This window comes from Dreissena polymorpha, chromosome 6, assembly GCF_020536995.1.
Source record: "Dreissena polymorpha isolate Duluth1 chromosome 6, UMN_Dpol_1.0, whole genome shotgun sequence".
Lineage (NCBI taxonomy): Eukaryota > Metazoa > Mollusca > Bivalvia > Myida > Dreissenidae > Dreissena > Dreissena polymorpha.
The window spans coordinates 50,066,801-50,089,408 of NC_068360.1; the positions used below are offsets into that span (position 1 = coordinate 50,066,801).

Sequence of the window (22,608 nt, forward strand, 5' to 3'; positions counted from 1 at the left end):
CTTTTTTGCAACAACAATTTGTTTAATGTTTTCTAGTATATGCTTGCTTGATCTTTGTACATAAATGTTAATATATTTCATTCTATTTTTGTCTATTTTATCCTTCAATAATAATTCTTTCCCCCATTCATACATTATTCGTTTTATTACCATCTTGATTAATTCTTCACAGCTTGTGAACAAACGGCCGGTACACTCCTTTAATCAGATTTTTGCACCTCCATTCAATTATCACGATAACGATGTTTGAGTTTCACAGATTGAATATTTAGTGTGTATCATTAACAACTTCATTAACAACTTGTGAACAAACGGCCGGTACATTTCTTTACTGTAAATCCGAAACACACTCCCGTAAGTTGGTTTTAACGCGTTTTTAATACGAAACACACTTCAGAATGTAAATGTTACCGCAACGTTGAAATATTTTTGCAGTGTTAATTCTATTTTGTGTTGACTCTTTTTCTCAATAAAAAGGGCGCGAAAATTATGCAGCATAGAAAGCGTGGGTGTATTGGGCGTTGTAACAAGCACACAACTAGTCAGGGGATTGATGCATGTTCGGAGGGAATATTTCATCAAGTCTATAAATAGTCACTTATGCCGAAATTTATTTGATACAAGAGAAAAAATGGCAAGGTTTGTGGTAAAGAAATTATTGAGAGCTTTTATCGTTAATATTTACCAGAAAGTGCTTTAAAAATGTTATAAACGGGATTATCAGGAAATTAATATAAACTTGAAAAGTAGCAAGCATGCAGTAATACAATCTGAACGCATCGGACAGTGGGCTACACTACACCGATCGCCGATATGGCGGAATTGTCCGAGGTGTCCCGATTGGCAGTAATAGAGTCGGGTTGAAACGGATGTATTTGGGGAATCGTTCGAGTCGGGATTTTACTACTTCTGCGGGAAAGACTTAACACTTAGGAAGGGGGTTTATTCCGCCTCGCCGAAAACACGAAGGGGGTTTATTCCGCCTGTCTGAAAACTCGAAGGGGGTTTGTTCCGCCTATGCAAAACTAGCGAGGGGGTTTCTTCCGCGTATGCAAAATGTGAAAGGGGGTTTCTTCCGCTATGCCGTTTTTAGGGAAGGGGGTTTCTTCCGAAGGGGGTTTATTCCGGTAATCAAGAAATAACAATACCTTCAAATTTGTTTTTAAAAATCCACATAAATGTGCTTTTTTTCTTTTTGGCATTTTAAGGCTAACAAAACAATGCAAATGCAATGGGAAACCAGCCTTAAAAATATGCTTGGCAAGAATTTCTCTCTGATGTTTCTGGAGTGTCATATTTCCATTATGTCAGAATAGAACCATTTATTTGCATCCAAATCAGTAAAAAAAGAATCACTGCACCATTCACCACATTCTTGGAAGAAAACTGAAATTTATGCGCAAGCAACAAGTGTCTTCATTAATAAGATTGTGCACTACGCACATCCCAATCAGGCACAAACCTTAAAACTTTTATAGATTATTTTCATTCTAAGGAGATGTCTTCTATCGAAAATCAAGTGTAATAGGAAAGTATTGTCCCTTATTTGCCTATGCCTATGCACAGGCTAATCTGGAACGACACTTTACGCACATGCATTAACCCTTTCAGTGCGGGAACCGAATTTTATAGGCCTTTGCAAACAGTTTGGATCCAGATGAGACGCCACAGAACATGGCGTCTCATCCGGATCCAAACTGTTTGCTATTCTGATAGTATTCTTTGAAAAAAATTGAAGAAAATGCTAATTTTAGAAATTCTGCAGACGACATTTTAGCAGATGACAAATTTCCCAGCATGCAAAGGGTTAAGCCCAGTGTTCCCAGAGCACAGCCCCTATTGGTCCAGTACCTCTTGCAGTAGGTCCTGGGCGGCGATGGCCTTCAGCACATTCTTCTTGCTGGTCTCCTGCACCTCCCCGCCCAGTAGCAGCTCGTCCAGCATGAAGTAGGCCTTCTCAAAGTTGAATATAATGTCCAGCTCACACACCTGTAACATCCCAGGTAAATATGATAGTCACTGGCAAAATAAGCCTTGTATTAACCCATTTAAGCCGAGTGGACTCTCCCATCCTTCTAAATTGGATCAATTTATTTCCAAAATTAGGGATGTCTAGTATATTTATTTCTATATTTAGAATATTTCTTACAGAAATTCCTGCATTATGCGGCGTCTCATCTGGATCTAGGCTGTTTGCCAAGGCTTTTTTTCTAGACGCTAGGCATAAATGGGTTAATGTAAGAATAGTTGTTTCATTAAACCTTTGACCACGCAGATACTGTTTTTTTAGCTTTTTATTTATGAAAGACTACTAGTCTTGTTTCATTAAACCTTCAACCACTCAGATACCATTTTTAGCCTTATAATAGAATAGTTGTTTTATTAAACCCTTGACCACTCAGATACCGTTTTTAAGCCTTTAATTTATGTCAGAATAGTTGTTTCATTTACCCACGACCACTCAGATACCATTTTTTTATCGTTTGTAGACCCTTAGAAAATCAAAATGAAAGAAGGACCTTGCTTTTTTGTTGTTTTCCCTAAACAATTTTAATGTTTAAACTGCTATTGTTTGAAAACATTAAAAGTATTTATAATGTTTATGGTGTTAAAATTTCAATTCACAAATTTACATCATCAGCATTCATGGTCGGTTTGATATACTGTCTGTAAATATAAAACCAAATATAAGTGGAGATAATATTGCATACACATTTTTTGCCACTGAAATTCTTATACCAGTATATATCACTATTTAGGATACAAAAAGGACAAATAAAGCTTTCCTTTTTCTCGCAGTTTGACCTGTTTGCTTTTGGATCTGAAATTTGTTATTTAACTCTTCATTTTTACAATGTTACAGTCACAATAATAACATACAAGAAGCATAATCACAGACGTGATTGATTGATTGACTCACAGACGTCTGAATTTATGGGTAAGTTTTTACTCTTGATTTGAATAATAGTAATGCCTGTGTAAAGGAAAAGTAGTATCAATTATCATTTTGAACACAATATTGGCCTTTCAATACTTCAATTACAAAGACAGGAGTTTTTCTAGCCATTTTAGGAAAAGGAGTATGGTTAAATTAGGATTTTTACCGATACAAGTGGCAAATTTGGGAAATAATTTATCGACAAAAAGGACCAAATTGGGGTTTTTTATCAACAAATATTGACACAACAGTTTAATAATCATAAGTCATAAAACACTTCTTTCTAATGTTGTCTTATTTTGGAAAGTGGGCATTTTAGTAATAATTTCGGTTTGGGATCGTGTCTGTTTGCTTTAAGATCGGGTCCGCTTGCTTTGGGATCGGGTCCGTATAACGGCCTTTTTTACATAGCAGAAAACCCCCTGAAAGAGTATAACAAGATTGAGCCTTGTTCTGGAAAGACTGGGCCTAATGAATCTGCATAAAGTGGTGTCCCAGATTAGCAATCAGCACAGGCTAATCAGGGAAGTCAATTTCCGCTTTTATGACATTTTTTTTTCAAAGTGAAGCTTCTTCTAAATGAATATCCAGTTATGTTGGAAAGCGTTGATCCTGATTAGCCTGTGTGCACTGCACAGGGACAACAGTTTACACACATACATTAAGCCCAGTTTTCCCACAGCGAGGCTCAATTCATGAAGCAGTTGTTGTGTCCCACGGTCACCACAAAATTTATGAAGCCATGAGACCCCTGCTTATCCATATCCTGTCATAGCAGTGAACGCTAATCTTACACTTCCGAAGTATTTGTCGAGTAGCTCCACATATCTGTGTATGACCTCCAGCGTGAGTAACTCATTGTCTTCAGGCTCTATCGCGCAGCAGAAATACAAGCTGGCATATCTAGGTGAAAGATTAGAAAAAATATAGTTTAAGGGATTGGCAAATTATCAATTGAGTTAAGAAAACATCAACGCACTGTCATTATCTGAAGACTGTATTGTGCTGATGCAGGGATAAGTGCAGACGTAGACACAGAGGTAAACATAGGGAAAGGAAAACCCAGCATGCGCACTCATTATATGAGCATGTAAAGAATTAAACCCTTACTACTTGTTAACATTCCATTTAAATATCATTATGTTTAGCCATTCTTGCAAATAAAATTCTGTTATGACTACAAATAAATAGTCAATTTCCACATTTTTTTTATTTGTAATATAATATTATAAAGTAGTGATCAATATTTTTATTTAATGCAAACTGTTTTGATTTTATCAACTATTAATTGTATTATTCAAACAAGTTCATACATGAAAAGTGATTTATAACATCATCATTTAATATTAAAGGCTTTACCTTTTATAAACAATTTTAAGATCCTTCCATTCCAAGAAACTACACATCTTTGGTTTGCGTGACAACACCAACGTGACCAGCTCTCTGGTGATCTTTTTCTTCATTTTGTCCTGATGTGCAGCATACCACTTTTGTAGTCGCAGTTTGCCTTGGCGGCTAAACAGGAGCATGAATTGCATCTGAAAGCATGGCACATTGGTTTGTTTTTTTACTTGGATTTTTCTATCTATCTATCTATAGATCTTTGGATACTGTTGAATTCCCCTTTCGGGTTTTATTAACAGATCGCGCCGTCAGTGCAAGAAAAGGATTCATGCACAATCTGTACAAAAAAGTATTGACAGTGAGACGTCAAGAAAGAAAGTAAGACTGAAACAAAGTTTGAAATTGTAAGTATATGTATAGACAAGAGTTAAAATCAGGTTAAAAACATCATTTTCTTCACTTTACTTCTCAATTTGATAGTCTGCTGGTTAACAACCAATAAGAGCAGAAAACAATCATGCTTATAAACAGTATAAACTGCCATTCTCAAATCATAGGAGGGGGGTTGATTCCCATAGAAAGTAAATATTGACCAATCAACACACGAGCTACACAATTTATCAGCGCTTCCGTTAGCTTTTAAAAGTTGGAAATCCTGACTTCCAAGCTTAAAATTTTGGACGTCCCACACATAAATTTTGAAGTCCTGATTTCATTTTATAATTTTAATATATGTACATGTTCCAACTCTATCAATTACCCAATAATCCAGTTTTATTACGATTTCTATTTTCAAAACCAAAATACGGACAATAATGACGTCCTCAAACGTCTGCCATTTTACGCAAGTTGAATTGTGGGATGGGGGAATTCCCATTGAACATGCATTAATCACGTGACGCAATTTGAGAAAATAGAGCACTGTTCATATTTAGTAATTATGACAAATCAACGACTGAATTTTTAATGTTACATGTAAATTATGATCGACGACAAATACTGTATCCGAAAACGACTCTCCAAAAAAAATGTACGTGTTTTGCACATGAAATAATCTGTGCACATCGTTTGACTGCAGAAAATGAAAACCAATTACTAATTAAATACGTAAGCAATATAAAATTTGGTTAACATATTGCTTTACAATATGCTATTGCACTACTTAACTTTGCTAATCGACACTTAACATATTTCAAGATGGCGGGCATTTGACTTGTAAGATTTTTGGAAACTAGCGAAGATATTTCGTCAGTTGCAGTTCATGTCTGTACCATCTGCTAACAAATTGGAAATAAATCAATAAAATACCGGGGAAAATCGGTACTGAAAATTTCCGGAATGCTGACTATTAAATACGTTCTCAAATTCTCGCGCACGCGAACAAATTTTCGTGAATTTATTATTCGTCAGTTTATTTCCATACTGTCTTCAGATTTTTTTTCATTGCAAATCAGGCGATCGATAGACAATTTTTCTATTGCCAGAGCCGAGATTTTATAGCATTGGCGATCAGGCGATGGGTTAATTTTGCAGACTGCTTATTTTCAAATGCATATAAACAAACATGTTATCCGAAATCATTTCAAGATTTTATTATTCATTTTATGAAAATCATGCGAAAATTAGACTTCATGTACGACATCACGTCATTCTTCCTCGGGGAAAGCGTGGACTGAAATATTTGATTGCTGAATAAACACATCGTAACGCAGAGGTCGCTTATGTATACAGCTTCACGTGGGGTCTGCGTGTATTCGGCTGCCTGAGCGCTGATTGGCTGATGCGCTTACCAAGAAGACTTTGATTGACAGCTGGAGAAATCAATATTGGCCACTCGCTGTGAAATTCATTGAAAACAGTAGCTCTAAGGCGGAGTTAATGGTCTGAATAACCCGATTTACTGTTGACATTTGTATGTGTTGTGTATTAGAAAATAGCGTACATGCGGATGATCGGACGTCCAAGGGACTTCAACCATTTGCATAATGGACGCATGACTGCCGTTTTCGGGCGTAATTTACACCCGGACGTCCACTAACGGAAGCGCTGATTTATGTAAGTCTGCAGATATCCGTTCAGTTTGATTTGTAATCAAATGATAAATCAATTGAGCAAGCCAGACCGGCAAACATGAAAAAACTGTAGCATATACAAGTGTTGAGTGAATTTTTAAGGGCTATTTTAGGGCAAAATTTCTGCCCCCAGCCTCCGATTGAAATAGTTGTGTGACAACTTTGATGACCACTAAATTTTGACAAAAATAAGTAATTTAATTGATGACAATAATATCTAATCATCAGCATTATATTCAATGTTTCTGTTCTCAACATTTTGGTGAATTTCTTTGGAAACTAAAATGAAAGGTGGACATTTAAGCTGCATTTATTGAGGTACTGTACATAAGTTGACTTTTTTGCATTTTCTTAAGGTTCATGTAAAGTCCCAAAATGACCCCATATAGATGAAATTTTAAAATATAAAAATGATCAGTTATACCCAAAATAAGTTAATGAAATTTACATATGGTTGCAATAATCACATTTTTATTCCATATATGTACACAATTAAAAAAAAAACACTCACAAATGGTAGTAATAGTGTAATTATTATCAAAAATATTGCAAGGTATGGCAAATTCTCAATTTCATTAAAAAAACACAAATGCACCAAATAAAAACACCAACAGTATATGCAAGTTATATGTAAGGTACTCCGAGCATCGAATTGCGTCAATACAGCCCCACAAAGACACTATGCGTATTTCAAAATGAACATGTCAATGCCATGAGTCGCTATTTATAGATTTTGGAAAAATACTAACTTTCTGCGCGCATAGCATGCGATCAATAAGAGTTATGATCTTATAAAATAAAATTAATGAAAATATATCATTTTCATAATATCTCCATAACAATTACACTTACTTGAAACGCACTATTTGAAAAGAATCTTGATATAATTGACTCTCCTCCCGATTTAATTTCATCGGTCGTCCATCTTGGTCAGAAATGTGTATTGATTCGTATCTGCGAATTTGTTAAATATTGCTTATATTAAATATTTACTTTATAACATAACTTGAAATTACCTCATAAACAAATTATACAAATTTTAGAACAAACGGATCGTGAGTAATTTATCAATGATCGATTTTGAAACGAAATATTTTTCGAATATACTTCCGGCAAATAATGGCTTCCTGAACAAGTAAACATGACAAGACAATAACAAAAGCACTTTTTCATCGATGACAAGGTTTTTATAGAAATGTAAGTGTTCAGTTGGTTTAATATGTGCGTGTGCCCAACATTTGTATAATTCATTTTTCCGATCCCACAAATATTATGCCTAGATCGTTAATTGAAATATTGTTATGTCGACTTCCTTGAAACCGGATGTTTTATGCCCCACATGTTTAACTAACGTGTATGGAGTTCGAGATGTGACATAAACATGTTGTAATTTGTTTTAAGGTAGCCAATTAGTCGTCTTTCCGAGTCCTATATATTTCAAATGAACAATCAAAGTGTTTTCCCTTTTGGTAATATAGTTTATTTTTTTGTAATTGTGTCATTTTGTGACTATAATGAGTACTGTATTGCGAGTAGATAAGTAATTTTGAAAATGAAGGTTCACTGGTAAGTCCACCATACTTAAAGTAGTCCCCAATTATTGTGGTAACTTTTGACATTTTTTTTATGTTTTTCTTTTCCTTATTTTAGGATTGTTGGTGTGTGTTGTGTGGAATTTTCATTTGTAGTACCTAACATTAAGTGTATACAATATTTTGACCAAAGGAACTTGTTCAATTTAACTCCGTTTGTTATTTTGATAATTTCATGCATGCGCTGTATATTTCTTCAAAAGCAACATTTTGCATCATATTTTTTTTTATTAGCATTTTCTTATATGTTCTACAAGTGTTAACGAGGCTATTGACTTATAAATTGAATTTATTGCCATAATATTTATTGAAGTATTTCTATGTGAAGAATACGCCTTTTTACACTTTACATGAACCTTAAAGTGCATGTAAATGGAATTTTCTTAAAAGTAACAAAAACAATTTTAATTGTAATTGTCAAAAAATGATAGGTTACAGAATCTTGCAAAACACAACAAGAATAAGAAAATGTCTTGCAATTTGGCCGATTTACAATGCGATTATATGTGAATCAGATTTAGTGTAAACTAACCTAGTGACGGGTGACATTTTGACAGAAAAAATGGATAATTTTTATAAACCCGCTACACAATGTAAATAAATGCGTTTAAATTAATACGCAGTATCAATATCATAAATATTATGCGTTTTACCATTTTTATGCCACTTAAATAAAGACTCCCGTTAAAATATTAAAAATTATTCTGAAAATTGTTGTCAACTACACGCCATTTCCGCATTGCATTAAAATAAGTCGATGTGATGTTCGCACCGGTGGTTAAACTACACTAAACACTTGAAGTAGAGAACAAAAAATAATGGCGAATGGAACATTAAATTGGAAATCAGTTATTTATGACCAGCTGAAAGCAAGAAATTCAAAAGAAAGATACAGATTTACAGAGCTAATAGAAACACGTAAACCATTTTTAAATTGTTAATCTGTTAAGAAGTTGCTCTTTGGTTTATCCGAAAAATGGATATGTCCGAAATGGTATTTGCTTACGAAAATATGGTCTCGATCTATCAATATGATTTGTGTTTTACGTGTATAAGGAAATAATTTTATTGTATTAAATATTCAATTTACACATTTTGCGTAACAATTATTTAGATACCAGCTATAATAATATATGTTGCATTATCTTCCTCATAGACATTTAATTTTTGTTGTATTCTGACTGATGTTGGTTTTGATTATTACTTCATTTATGTTTCAATACAGGTCAGCATATATGGAATGAAACATTAGTATGGTTGAAACACTCTACCTCTTTTACACTGGTTTGGCATTCTATCATTTTAGCTCATTAAAGGGCTAGTTCTTACTAAAGCCCACTAGAAACCCACTAATGAAGAGGCTAGTTCAGTAGTAGTTGCAATAATCCAACTCCCAGCTATTGACCCTCCGGCTGAGCTGTACGTTTGTACTCATAAAAGCTCAGAGCATTCAAGAAGAACTAATGAAGAGGCCTCAGAGCCAGTGGAAAAAGTCAGGGGGAATGAGTGGGGTTGTCCAACTAAAAGGTCTAGGGTGGATTCCTGCTGTCCGGTCTGGGACTGCAGGGAGACCTTTGATTTAGGGCATGTTATCAGATCACATGTCATGCAAGCCATGGACCTCAGGGTTCCTTTAAGCGAATTGCTGACCCGTAGGAGATTGGCCTTCTTATAATCTAAATGACAAATAATAAAATAAATGTCTCCTATGCAACCACATGGTCCCAAAAATTTGTATTTTTAGCACGTTACATCGTAAAAGGATGCTCTATCAAGTTAAATAAAATTATACCACAGTGGTTATATTGGCAAAGCCCTTAGGGTAACTTTTATTTTTCCCTTATATGTATATATCATAGCAAAAAGGTGAAATAATATTATTTGTAACTGCAGGGAGCCAAGGTTTGGTATTTAATTAAATCTTTACAATATGGTCAAAATTTCCCCCGAAATGCTGGTAACCTGTTATTCTTATTGAGCATAGTAAAAACTTCAAACAATCTTTTCCAGACTAAAATCAATATTATTTCAGATGAATCAGGAGCATCTTGGCCATCTTGATTGCAGCTTAAAATCGCACCATTTCAGTTAACTTGGTTCATATATGCTTTTTAATTTTTTAACCAGGCATTTCAGATTTTCTGGGTCATAATAGGCTTATAATATTGCTGTCAAGGTAAAATGCATCAAATTAGTATTTATGCGTTAAACAGTTGACTGGAATAGGTATTGCACATTATAACTTAAGAATTGCTTTTAATAACAGACATTTAAGCTCTTGGTAATGTTCTGTTTTCAGAGAGCAGACTATTTGATGTTCGCTTTAAACTCCAGTCAGAAAATATAAGGTTGGCTCAGCAAACTCAGACACTGAGGACGGAAAACTTAAGTCTTCAAACTCGGGCTCAAAACATGTAAGAAAGCAATATATTGAAATGGCCTCACTGTAGAGAAAGCATCATAATTACATAATGTGCATACAAATAACACCCTATAATATTGGCATAATTTGCAACCCTAGAGCCAAACATTGTTTTTATCTGTGTTTTATCATTTTGTCTAGGGATATTCTGTTGGCATGTGTGTGTATGACTGTTGGATATGCACAAATATGGACAGGACCAAACCAAATTAGTGAAGGTGTTGAGGACCAAAGTCAAAGGATGTGTCTAATGTTCACCTATTCCATAAGTCTGCAGTACTGTACATGCCTGCTGGCCGTCCTCCTTTCTGTAGTAGCATTTGATAAATAATATCCATTGCTGCACATAAAATGCCAATTATGGCAAGTCCATTTTCAGTTAACTTGACATAGCTGTAGCAGGATTATGATTGTGGTTTATATGGCCAGCATATCAACAACAAGACCTCTATCCCTAGTTAAAGGTAAAGGTCACACATAAAAGGTCAGTGCTTTTAAAAATATGATAATCATACATCTTGTGCAGACTGTAACTTCATAATTCTTCCGATAATTGTACTGTAACTTTTACCATTTGGAAACAACATATTGCTTGCAAGGCCTTTGTCTCTTGCTAAAAGTCAATGTCATACTTACAGTTTGGTGCTCAAGATATGGGCATGATACAGAGAAAGTCTCGTGATTTGATTCACACTTCATTTAACTTTATATATCATGAATTCATCATGCTACTCTTTTTTAACACCAGAAAGTAATCAATACATTTTAAACATTTCTATTCACATAGAAATCATAATAATTAAACAACTTCTTTTTTTTTATCTTTTATACTGGAAAGATAAAACGTTTTTGTGCCACAACCCATAAACTGCATCTTATTTTTTTCAAATTGATGACACAGCATAACTACATAAAACATATTTAATCATGAATAACATTTTGCTTTGCTTTTAAGAAAAGTATAAGATTTAAATTTTCCTTACACATATAAACCATATATGGTCATTGGAAAATGGACCTCTCTTTAATGCAGACTATTTTAAAACTAATTTCAGTGGCGACAATTCTGCAGTATGGAAAGTAGACAGAGTCAAGCAACTTGAAGATCAGGTGAAAAGGCCCAAGAAGAGTTGTTAGACCTGACTAAAAGAAAAGGAGAGGTAACGATATAGATGCATGAAGAAACCATCTGTTATCATATTGTAATATTTAGCTATTTAACACAATTTCAATTTAAAATTAGCCAACCAGATGACAAGATTTAGATTTGAAATTTGAAATCAGCTAAAGATAGGGCACTTAGAACGGCTCTTGAATGGAAATTTATAAAATAGGATTAAATATTCAAATTTTGACCTGTTCAGGTCTTTTTAAAGAAAATTCCCTATTGATGTTTTAAAATTGTCGGAGATGTGTTTGTATTTTTGTATTTATTTGCTAACAGAACACTCAAGTGATTGTTGAACTGACTAAAGACAACAACGAGAAAGACTTCACTTTGAAATCAGTTGATGAGAAGTAAGTGGGAAATTACCCTTTCCCACTCAGAAGCAAAGTGAAAATGGCTGTTGCAACCAGCATAAAACCAGAACAGCCTGCGAGTATCATGTTTGTGCTGTTTGCTGCTCATCAGTATCTAAGGGTTGCAAATAAAGCCTTTAAAACTTGAATATAGTAAGAAAAGTCTTTGATTAAATTAAACTGTCTAAGGGACTGCAAATGCGTCAAAATATGTATCTAAGTGGTATCTAAGTGGTAAAAGGTGAGATTAATGAGCCTTGCTCTGATAAAACGTTATTTAGTGCATGCACGTAAAGTTTCATCCCAGATTAGCCTGTGAAGTCCGATACAACACTTTAACACATGCTATACCTTGTTTCGCATGTGATATAACAATAACAAATATTTTTTATTACACATGTGTTATATACTTTTTATACGCCCGTATAAAATACGGGACGTATTATGTGAAACCCCTTGGCGGCGGGCGGGGCGGCGGGCGGGCGGCGGGCGGCGGGCGGAAGGCATCACTTTGTCCGGACTCTAATTCAAATTGTATTCATCCGATCTTCACCAAACTTGGTCAGCAGTTGCATCTAGTTGATATCTAGGCCAAGTTCGAATATGGGTCATGCCGGGTCAAAAACTAGGTCATAGGGTCAATAAGTGCATTTTCAAAGGGGCCACTTTGTCCGGACTCTATTTCAAATTGTATTCATCCGATCTTCACCAAACTTGGTCAGCAGTTGCATCTAGTTGATATCTAGGCCAAGTTCGAATATGGGTCATGCCGGGTCAAAAACTAGGTCAAAGGGTCAATTAGTGCATTTTCAACGGCGCCACTTTGTCCTGACTCTAATTCAAATAGTTTTCATCCGATCTTCACCAAACTTGCTCAGAAGTTGAGTCTAGACAATATCTAGGCCAAGTTGGAATATGGGTCATGCCGGGTCAAAAACTAGGTCATGGGGTCACTTAGTGCATTTCAAGGATTTCATGGTGTCCGCTCTCTAAATGAAGTAGTTTTCACCCGATCTTCACCAAATTTGGTCAAAAGTTGTGTCTATATGATATGTAGGTCAGGTTTAAATATGGGTCATGCCGGGTCAAAAACTAGGTCACGAGGTTACTTAGTGCATTTCAAGCATTTAGCATGGTGTCCGCTCTCTAATTGAAGTAGTTTTCATCTGATCTTCACCTAATTTGGTTACAAGTTGTGTCTAGATGATATGTAGGTCAAGTTCGAATATGGGTCATGCCCGGTCAAAAACGAGGTCACATGGTGCATTTAAAGCATTTAGCATGGTGTCCGCTCTCTAATTGAAGTAGTTTTCATCTGATCTTCACCAAATTTAGTCAGATGTTACATCTAAATGATATCTAGGTCAAGTTCAAATATGGGTCATGCCAAGTCAATAACTAGGTCTTGAGGTCACTTAGTGCATTTCAAGCATTGAGCATGGTGTCCAAAACCTTCGAACGGGCGTATCTTGTGACAGTTTGGCACTCTTGTTAAGTGTTTTCATTGGCTTAGTTTTTGTTTGATTGACCAATCGCATTTTGTTATTTTGCTGAAATGACGTTGCAACACGACTAATTTCATAAAGATTCGTAAACTTGACTGAAAGCAAGAGTGTTAAATTCATTTGTCTCAAAATTTGTCTGAATTGTTTTGGGGAAAGCCCATAAAAAACTCAAACAAGACAAATGTTTTCAAATAAAAAACATCAAAAAGGTATATTTCCACTGTTGACTCTATAACAATAGATATTAATAGTGTTATTATCAAGTGATACTGTTAAATAGAATATCTTATTGATATTGTTTTTGTCCTATGTCAGTATGGCAAAAATATGTTAATTCCAGTAACAACACTTTGTATTTATGCAGTCCTTCTGGTTTTCCAAAACAAAATATTCATCCCAGGCCTTAGTTTTTATGCTCCTAAAGACAGACAGTAGTCACTCTGTACATTCTTCTGCCCTTCCTTTTTGTCAATCCATCTGCCACTATGTCTCCCTTCATATGCAGAGTACAACTCAAACAGTATTTATAAGAATCAAATGTAATTCCATGCACTGATAGAGGGCATTGAGAGAAAGTGTTGAGTAAAAGGACCGTAACTTTCCATGCAGGATTTACTGAGTTAAAGCCCTTAACCCTTGATCACTTAGATACGTATTTTGATGCATGTGTTGCCCTTTAGAAAGTTACACTCAATTAAAAACCTTACTTACTGAATTCAATTTTTAAAGGCTTCATTTCCAAACCTTAGATACTGATGACTATAAACAGCGTTAAACCTGAACAGACAGAGAGTTACTCGCAGGCTGTTCTGGTATAATGCTGTTTGCGCATAGCCATTTTCACTTTGCTTCTGAGTGGGAAAGGGTTAATGCAGTTTTTTTGTGCGGAGCTTAAGTATTTTTTTAGTCAATATTAGTAAATAAAATGTTTAACCCATTTATGCCTAGTGTCTAGAAAAAGGCCTTGGCAAACAGCGTAGACCCAGATGAGATACCGCATGATGCGGCGTCTCATCAGGATCAGGGTCTGCACTGTTTGCTTAAATGAATTTCCCTAAGAAATATTCTAAATATAGAAATAAATATACTAGGGATCCCTAATTTTGGAAATAAATTAATCCAATTTAGAAGGATGGGAGAGTCCACTAGGCATAAATGGGTTAAAATTGATTGATGAGAGGAGATGCAGGGTACAAGAATCATAACTTCATTAGCAGTATTTTTGGAGTTATTTCCTTTTGCAAAACGTGTGTATTGTTCAGTTTTCATCTTGTGCTTATTTGAAACTCAGGAAGTATTGAAAGGATTGGACGTAAAAATAAGTGCTGGATTTACAAAGCTTTTGTACTTAAGTACATTTTCTTGTGCCAAGCATTTCTCCCTCAGTATTGTATTAACTATTAAATTAAAACTGTGCTCATCAATAGAGGGCATTGACAATATTGCAGAGTACAAGAACCACAAATCTTCTGTCAGTATGTTTGGATTTATTGCCATTTTATCATTTTTTGTAGATTTGCTTTTGTACGTGGAGCATTGCTCTGAAAATATTGAAGGTATTCAAATGAATCTTAGTATAATAGATGGCTTTAAGAGAAATGACATGTTCAAGCACCATAACTCTCTTCTGTCTTTACAGAGTAACTGCCCTTTGTTTATATTTGATGTGTTGAGCATACATTCATAAGTATGGAAGATATTTATTTTGATTTAGAGGTATTTTGGAACATAACTCTATTATCTATAAGTATTGAAGGGAATCTTAAAAACTTTAATATTATGATAAGGAATGCTGAGATGCAAATATCATAACTCTTAATTCAGTTTATAGTGGAATTTGTTTATTTTCTCTTTTACAATTAATAAATAAAAATATCTCTCATTCTTATAATTTTAAGGTCAAGATCTTTTGTAGGTGAAAAAAATACTTCAGGGGCATTCGGCACTTACAGTGACAGAGCCTGTCCCCACTTATGTAGTTTAACTCTTTCAGCGCTGGAACAGAATTTTGAAGGTCTATGCAAACAGTTGGATCCAGATGAGATGCCACAGAACATGGCGTCTCATCAGGATCCAAACTGTCTGCTATTCTGATAGTATTCTTTGAAAAAAATCGAAGCAAATGCTAATTTTAGAAATTGAGCAGACCGTGACGACATTTAAGCAGACAACAAATTTCCCAGCATGCAAAGGGTTAACTGGCATCATTGTGCTACAGTACCATAGTACCTCCTACCATGTAAACTCAGAATGAATTAACCCATTACCACTTAGATACATATTTCCACGCATTTGTAGTCCCGTAGAAAGTTAAATTTAATTCAAGACCTTTCTTACTACATTCAAATTTTAAAGGCTTCATTTCCAACCCTTAGATACTGATGAGCAGCAAACAGCATAAAACCTGAACAGACTGCGAGTTACTCGCAGGCTATCTGGTTTTATGCTGTTTGCACATAGCCATTTTCACTTTGCTTGTCAGTTGGAAAGGGTTAACTAAAGAATAAACAATTTTCAACCATTTTCATAAATATTGTAAGCAATTAAATAAGCACATTTTGCATCTCTCATTTTCCACTGTTTTTAGATTAGAAAGTACAGAATGCTCTACAAGAACATTTTTATGAATATTGTAAGCAATTAAATAGACACATTTTGTGTCTCTCACTTTCCTGTGTTTCTAGATTGGATACTGCCCTGAAAGTTCAGAATGATCTACAAGAACTTACAGATGTCTTGAAGAGAAAAGTGAATGAACTGGAGCAAACAAATCAAGTACAGTACAAGCATATTTTCTGTTGATGCTTGTGTTAAAGTTAATATGTTACCCTTGACAATAAATTTGTTATGCTTGATATACTATTAATTGTAAAACTGATCTTTAATAGTAGTTCTATGATTCATTGTTATGTCAATTGATTGCCATGTGTTGGTTTACAATATGTTTCATTACCCTCATCCTTCATCGGCTCACAATATGTTTCATCACCCTATTCCCCGCATGGGTTCTCAATATGTTTCATCACCATCTTCCCTTCATGGGTTAACAATATGTGCCATCAATCTATTCCCTTCACAGGCTCACAATATTTTGCATCACCACCTTCCCTTCATGGGTTCACAATATGTTGCATCACTCTCTTCCCTTCATTGGTTCACAATATGTTTCATCACCCTCTTCCCTTCATGGGTTCACAAGATGTTGCACAACCCTCTTTCTTAATGGGTTCCCAATATGTTTCATTCCCATCTTCCCTTCATGGATTAACAATATGTTTCATCACTCTCCTCCCTTCATGTGCTCACAATATGTTTCATCACCCTCTTCCCTTCATGGGTTTATAATATGTTTCATCACCCTCTTCCTTCATGGGTTTATAATATGTTTCATCACCCTCTTTCCTTCATGGGTTTACATTATTTTTCATCACCTCTTCCCTTCAAGGGTTCACATAAAGCTGCATCAAACTCTTCCCTTTATGAGTTTATAATGTGTTTCATGGTCCTCTTCTCTTATGGGTTTACATTATTTTTCATCACTGTATTCCCTTCATGGGTTCACATTAAGTTGCAACATCCTCTTCCCTTCATGGGTTTTCAATATGTTTTATCACCCCCTTCCATTCATTGGTTCACAATATGTTGCATCACCCTCTTGCTTCATGGGTTTACTGTATGTTCATCACCCTCTTTCCTTCATGGGTTCACATTATTTTTAATCACTCTCTTCCCTTCATGGTTTCAAAATATGTTTCATCACCCTCTCCCCTTCATGGGTTCTCAGTATATTTCATCACCATCTTTCCTTCATGGGTTCACAATAAGCTGCATCATCCTCTTTCATTCATGGGTTTACAGTATGTTTATCTCTCTCTTCCTTTCATGGGATCACAATATGTTTCATCACCCTCTTCCCTTAATGCGTTCAAAATTAGTTTTATCATCCTCTTCCCTTCATGGCTTCTCAAGATATTTCATCACCCTCTTCCCTTCATGGGTTCACAATATGTTCAACACCATCTTCCCTTCATAGGTTTACAATACATTGCATCGCCTTTTTCCCTGTCATGGGTTCATAATATTTTTCAACACCCTCTTCCCTTCATGGGTTTACCAATATGTCTTATCACCCTCTTCCATTTCTGGGATTACAATATGTTTTATGCACCCTTTCCAATAATGGGTTAACAAAATGTTGCATAACATTCTTCCATTTTGGGTAAACAATATCTTGCATAATTCTTTTTCAAATGTGGGTAAGCAATATGTTTCAGCAACCTCTTTTTTTAGTTAACAATGTCTGCATAACCCTTTTCCATTCATGGATTAACATTATGTTGCATCACTCTATGCCATCGTGGGTTAACAATATAATGCATCACCCTATTCACTTGTGGGTTAATAATTATGTTGAATCACCCTCTTTTATTTGTGGGTTTACAATATTTTGCATCACCCTCTTCTATTTGTGGGTAAACAACATATTGCATCAAACCGTTTCCATATGCGGGTTAAACATGTGTTGCATCACCTTTCCATTTGTGTGGGATAACAATATGTTGCATTACTCTCTTCCATTCATGGGTTAACAATATGTTGAATCAGCTTTTTAACCATGATATATTTACCATTCTGTTGGTGTCCGCAGTGGCTGAAGGAGGAACAAGATATCTTGAATAAGGAGTATTCTACCCTAATGACGAAACTGGAAAGATGAAGGAGGAATTTGCCTTTTATTTGAATGAATATATGGAATTAAAAAAACTGGAAGTTGAGCAGCACAATATTGAAGCGGAGGAATCTAATAAGTAGGTCTATATGCATCATATTGAGAATTTGGCTCAAGAAAAATCTGATTTGCGAAAAAGCTAAAATCTCATAAATTTGGAGCACATTACAACACTAATGCCCCATGTTAGTGTTGTAATGTGTTCCGAATTTTCGTATTTGAGTCCATTCATTTGTAACATAATTTATTGTAGTTGAATGTCAAATACTTATTGAATTGTAGTTTATCCTTATATTTCCCTTAATATGACAAAAGCAAAATGAAAGATGGAAATATTTTTTAAAAAAGGGATCAAGATATTTGAAACGATGGTGGGTTGGAGCATAATAATGGAGTGGATATTTGAAAGGGAATAATTAAGTCTCAGTCTGGTAAAGCTGACTGAATGCAATAGACCCTATTTCACAATAGGCCAAAGTTTATAAAAGCTTACATTCACGTGTTTTGCAGAATTCCAAAACATAAGGCTAAACCTGAAGTCATTTTGAATAGCGCCAGTAGTAGTAGTAGCAGTAGTAGTAGTAGTAGTAGTAGTAGCAGTAGCAGTAGCAGTAGCAGTAGCAGCAGCAGCAGCAGCAGCAGCAGCAGCAGCAGCAGCAGCAGTAGTTAGTAGTAGTAGTAGTAGTAGTAGTAGTAGTAGTAGTAGTAGTAGTAGTAGTAGTAGTAGTAGTAGTAGTAGAAGTAGTAGAAGCAGCAGCAGCAGCAGCAGTAGTTAGTAGTAGTAGTAGTAGTAGTAGTAGTACAAATGGTATGTCAAGTACTCAAATAAAAAGTAATATGTCCAAACCGATTTTGTCATAAACGCAATACTATATATATAAATTAGCTACTAATTTATATATATAGTATATTGAATATAATAAAAATGCCATGTTGAAAGTGAATTTGAATGGGTAGCCCATTACTATATATACATGTACATGTTGTTTTCACATTCAAGGTGTTGCCTATAATTGAAGGAACCAATGTCCGGGTGTAAAAATTATGTAGGGAGGAATATCCAGGGTGTTAAAATAATGTTAGAACAATTTTCCAGGTTTTCAAATAATTTAGGAACCTATGTCCAGGTAGTAAACAACAAAGGAACAAATGCCTTGTCAAAATAGCGTAGGAACCATTATCCATGGGAACAAATGTTTGGATACCTTATAAAGTGCTTATTACCTTTATATTTTTAGTATTTAAGCATTTAAAATATTTACTTTAAATAAAACGTATTTTGCATAAGGAGTGTTCGTTAGTGTATGAAACAACATAATTAAAACAACCATTTTTGTTGACCACACTGGGGTTAAATATGTGTTAAGAATGTTTCAGAAAAATATAAACAATAGAAATTTATAATGTAAAATGAGATATATTTTTCACTCATAATCAGGTTTAAAGAGATATCAAAATGCATGCATAGGCAGTGCATTTGTTCCTCCTCCATTTTTTTCATCTGTATAGGATAATTCTACAATATTGTCATTGTAATTATTCAATTTAAAAGAAAATTAACCTAACATTTTAATAGTGTCATGTACTTCACATTTTATAGTGCTTTGTCTCGTGGTTGATTCAACGCACCTTTTACATGTTAGATCGTTCATGCAAATATCACAAAATAACACATATACCTGCACAGGCTAATTTGAGACTAAACTTTACTTTAATGCTTTAAGCCTAGTTTTCCATGAACAAGACTCAATTAATAAGAAGTGTTTTCTTTTAAGGAAGTTTCAAGCACAGCAGAAGAAGATTATCGATAGTGCAGCAGGCCAACAGGTGGACATTAAAGAGTAAGACCTTCCTTTGATCATGTATTAGCCTGATGCAAACCTGTAAGAGCCTCAAAACAGGGCTTTATGCATGTGTGTTAACCCTTTGCATGCTGGGAAATTTGTTGTCTGCTAAAACATCATCTGCTGAATTTCTAAAATTAGCATTTTCTTCGATTTTTTTTTCCAAGAATACTATCAGAATAGCAAACAGTTTGGATCCTGATGAGACGCCACGTTCTGTGGCATCTCATCTGGATCCAAACTGTTTGCAAAGGCCTTTAAAATCCGGTTCCAGCGCTAAAAGGGTAAAGTGTCGGTACAAGCTAATGAGGGAAGAACTTGAATCTATTTGCTTGCTATGTTCATTTACACTGACATCTTTGCATTTTTAAAGAAATATTTATTTATTTATCATTGTTTATCTGGAAATAAACAATGGTTTTCAGTCTGATGTGTGTTTAATTAAACAGCTAAGAAATTGAGTTTTAGGTCAAACCAGTGTCCATATTCACTATCCATTTCTTAGACTTAAGTCTAAAAATAAGAATATTCTTCCAGTTGTTTTGTTCCAATAGTTATAGAGTTCCATATGGAATGGGACCTAATACCTTTAACTTCACAATTTTTCTTTGAGAACAATTTGATGTAGACATATATAACATTGGTAGCCTACATACATTCAAAGACTTTAACCCTTTGCATGCTGGGAAATTTGTCGTCTGCAAAAATGTTGTCTGCTGAATTTCTAAAATTAGCATTTTCTTTGATTTTTTTCAAAGAATACTATCAGAAAAGCAAACAGTTTGGATCCTGATGAGACGCCACGTTTTTTTGCGTCTCATCTGGATCCAAAGTGTTTGCAAAGGCCTTTAAAATTGGGTTCCAGCGCTGAAAGTGTTAAATAGCTTGGTTAGTATGGGCCTATTTAGTACCTCATGTCTTAAAGAATATTCTAGTGATCAACTGTACATAAGTTAACATTCTCTTTTGAAGGAATGAACAAAATACAAAGCATAGATAAGGGTGCAAATACAAGAAAATTGTTCTAAAAGCACCTTGATGTATGGCTGTCAGATTTGCCTTACATTTGTTGTCATCTTATCGATTATTTTTTTTAATGTTTTTCAGGGACCCAGAGGGATATGAACCACGCATGGCCCCTATTTGCTATGCTGCCCAGGTACCAACCAAAGCCCAGTATACATGGGTAAGGGTTTGGTACTGAGTTCACCTGATAGTAACTACCATTGAAATCACATTTCTGTTTGTGAAATTAGGTTGCCACTTTGAACTTATTCTTGACGGGACAATGTCTCTGGAGTGTATGTTTTCCTTGTCGCGGAGTACATACCCAAAGCTTCATGAGAAAAGTTTAACAAGTCTTTTCAAGGAAAATATTCCATTTCAACTTTTTTGTTACCTTTTTGAACTATTATACGGAAAAAAAACACTTATTAGTACTCTACCATATTAAGCACCAAAAAATGATATATAACTTTATATTGACTGAACACAGATTTAAATGGACTTGTTCACAGTTTAGCAAAATGACAAATTTATGTCATAGATTAAATGAACAATCTATGCATGATCTTTAAACAATCAAAATATCCCCCTTACGTAAAAAATGTTATAAATGTTTTTATTGATTACCACCAATCAAATAATGTAATTTATGAAGCGTTTGAAACACTTTTCGTCTACAATTGATCAAAAATCATTTTTTACCAAAATAGTGTTTTAACTATGTTTAGGATTGAAGATTTAAGATTGGTATGAAAGTACTTAGATTTTTTATCCCATTCACCATTAGTTACTAACTGAGTACGATTATATCTCAGCTGTCTACTTGATTACTCGGGTAGTATGGAAATTACTCAGGGTGTTTGAAAATACATCATGGCACGTGACCGCTCGAAGCCAATTTAATTTGGTCATTTTTGTAGGAGCTAGGTGAGATATTGCAATGTCCCAATATTTGACATGTCTTATGTACATGAATATGTTGATGATTTAATATAAAGTGTTTAAAATATGTGTCAATTTCTTTAGGCTATCAGGTCCTTTCATCTGCTGTTATGTGAACTATCACAGTATTGTCTGGAAAAATTAAAATAATATGTGACTTGCTGTTTTACAGGACAACACTTTCATTTTTATGGAATTTTCTTCTTAAAGAAAGTCTCTTCTTAAGGACAATCCAGTTGAAGAAGATATTTCGTCCCTGATATCCTGTGTGGACTGCACAGGCTAATCTGGGACCACACTTTATGCAAATTTTTGAAGCCTTGTTTTCCTACAGTGAGGCTCATTTGACTTGAGCCATCATTTTGTGGAGGCACATTGTGATCCATTAGCTGGATCGTGCCTTTTGAAAGCTTCCTAATTAGGGATCAAAGTCAAAATCTCCCAATACATTAGCAGTAGTCATATCCATTTCATGAAAGAAACCTCATTTTCTATTTTTGATCAATTGACAAACCTTGAAATGAACTCGTCTATTCAGAAAAATCTCCAAATAGATAAGTAGTAGTCATATCCATTTTATGAAAGAAACCCCAATTTTTTATTAGCTCATCTATTTTTGAAAAAAATTATGAGCTATTGTCATCACCTTGCACGGTGTCGGCGTTGGCGTCGGCGTCCGGTTTAGTTTTGCGTT

The 22,608-nt window shown here is 34.8% G+C and overlaps 1 protein-coding gene and 2 long non-coding RNA genes across 5 annotated transcripts in view; 2 read left to right on the forward strand and 1 right to left on the reverse strand.

Moving 5' to 3' along the window:
* LOC127836443 (AP-1 complex subunit sigma-2) overlaps positions 1-8,711 on the reverse strand; it is a 43,324-nt gene extending 34,613 nt beyond the window's left edge. For all 3 annotated transcript variants that reach the window (XM_052363088.1, XM_052363090.1, XM_052363091.1), the window contains exons 1-4: positions 8,600-8,711; positions 4,298-4,476; positions 3,733-3,841; positions 1,852-1,989 (exon numbers count right to left, since the gene is read on the reverse strand). In XM_052363088.1, the coding sequence (XP_052219048.1) occupies positions 1,852-1,989; positions 3,733-3,841; positions 4,298-4,476; positions 8,600-8,602 (429 nt within the window). In that variant the 5' untranslated portion in view covers positions 8,603-8,711. The remainder of the gene's footprint in view (positions 1-1,851; positions 1,990-3,732; positions 3,842-4,297; positions 4,477-8,599) is intronic.
* Positions 8,712-8,724: 13 nt separating this feature from the next.
* Positions 8,725-11,481, forward strand: LOC127836445 (uncharacterized). The gene is made up of 3 exons (XR_008028767.1): positions 8,725-8,864; positions 10,246-10,360; positions 11,424-11,481. It is a non-coding gene; the product is annotated as an uncharacterized LOC127836445 (long non-coding RNA).
* LOC127836446 (uncharacterized) lies at positions 11,482-21,154 on the forward strand. The gene is made up of 6 exons (XR_008028768.1): positions 11,482-11,528; positions 11,813-11,886; positions 16,079-16,169; positions 18,043-18,202; positions 19,899-19,964; positions 21,075-21,154. It is a non-coding gene; the product is annotated as an uncharacterized LOC127836446 (long non-coding RNA).
* The last annotated feature ends 1,454 nt before the right edge of the window (positions 21,155-22,608 follow it).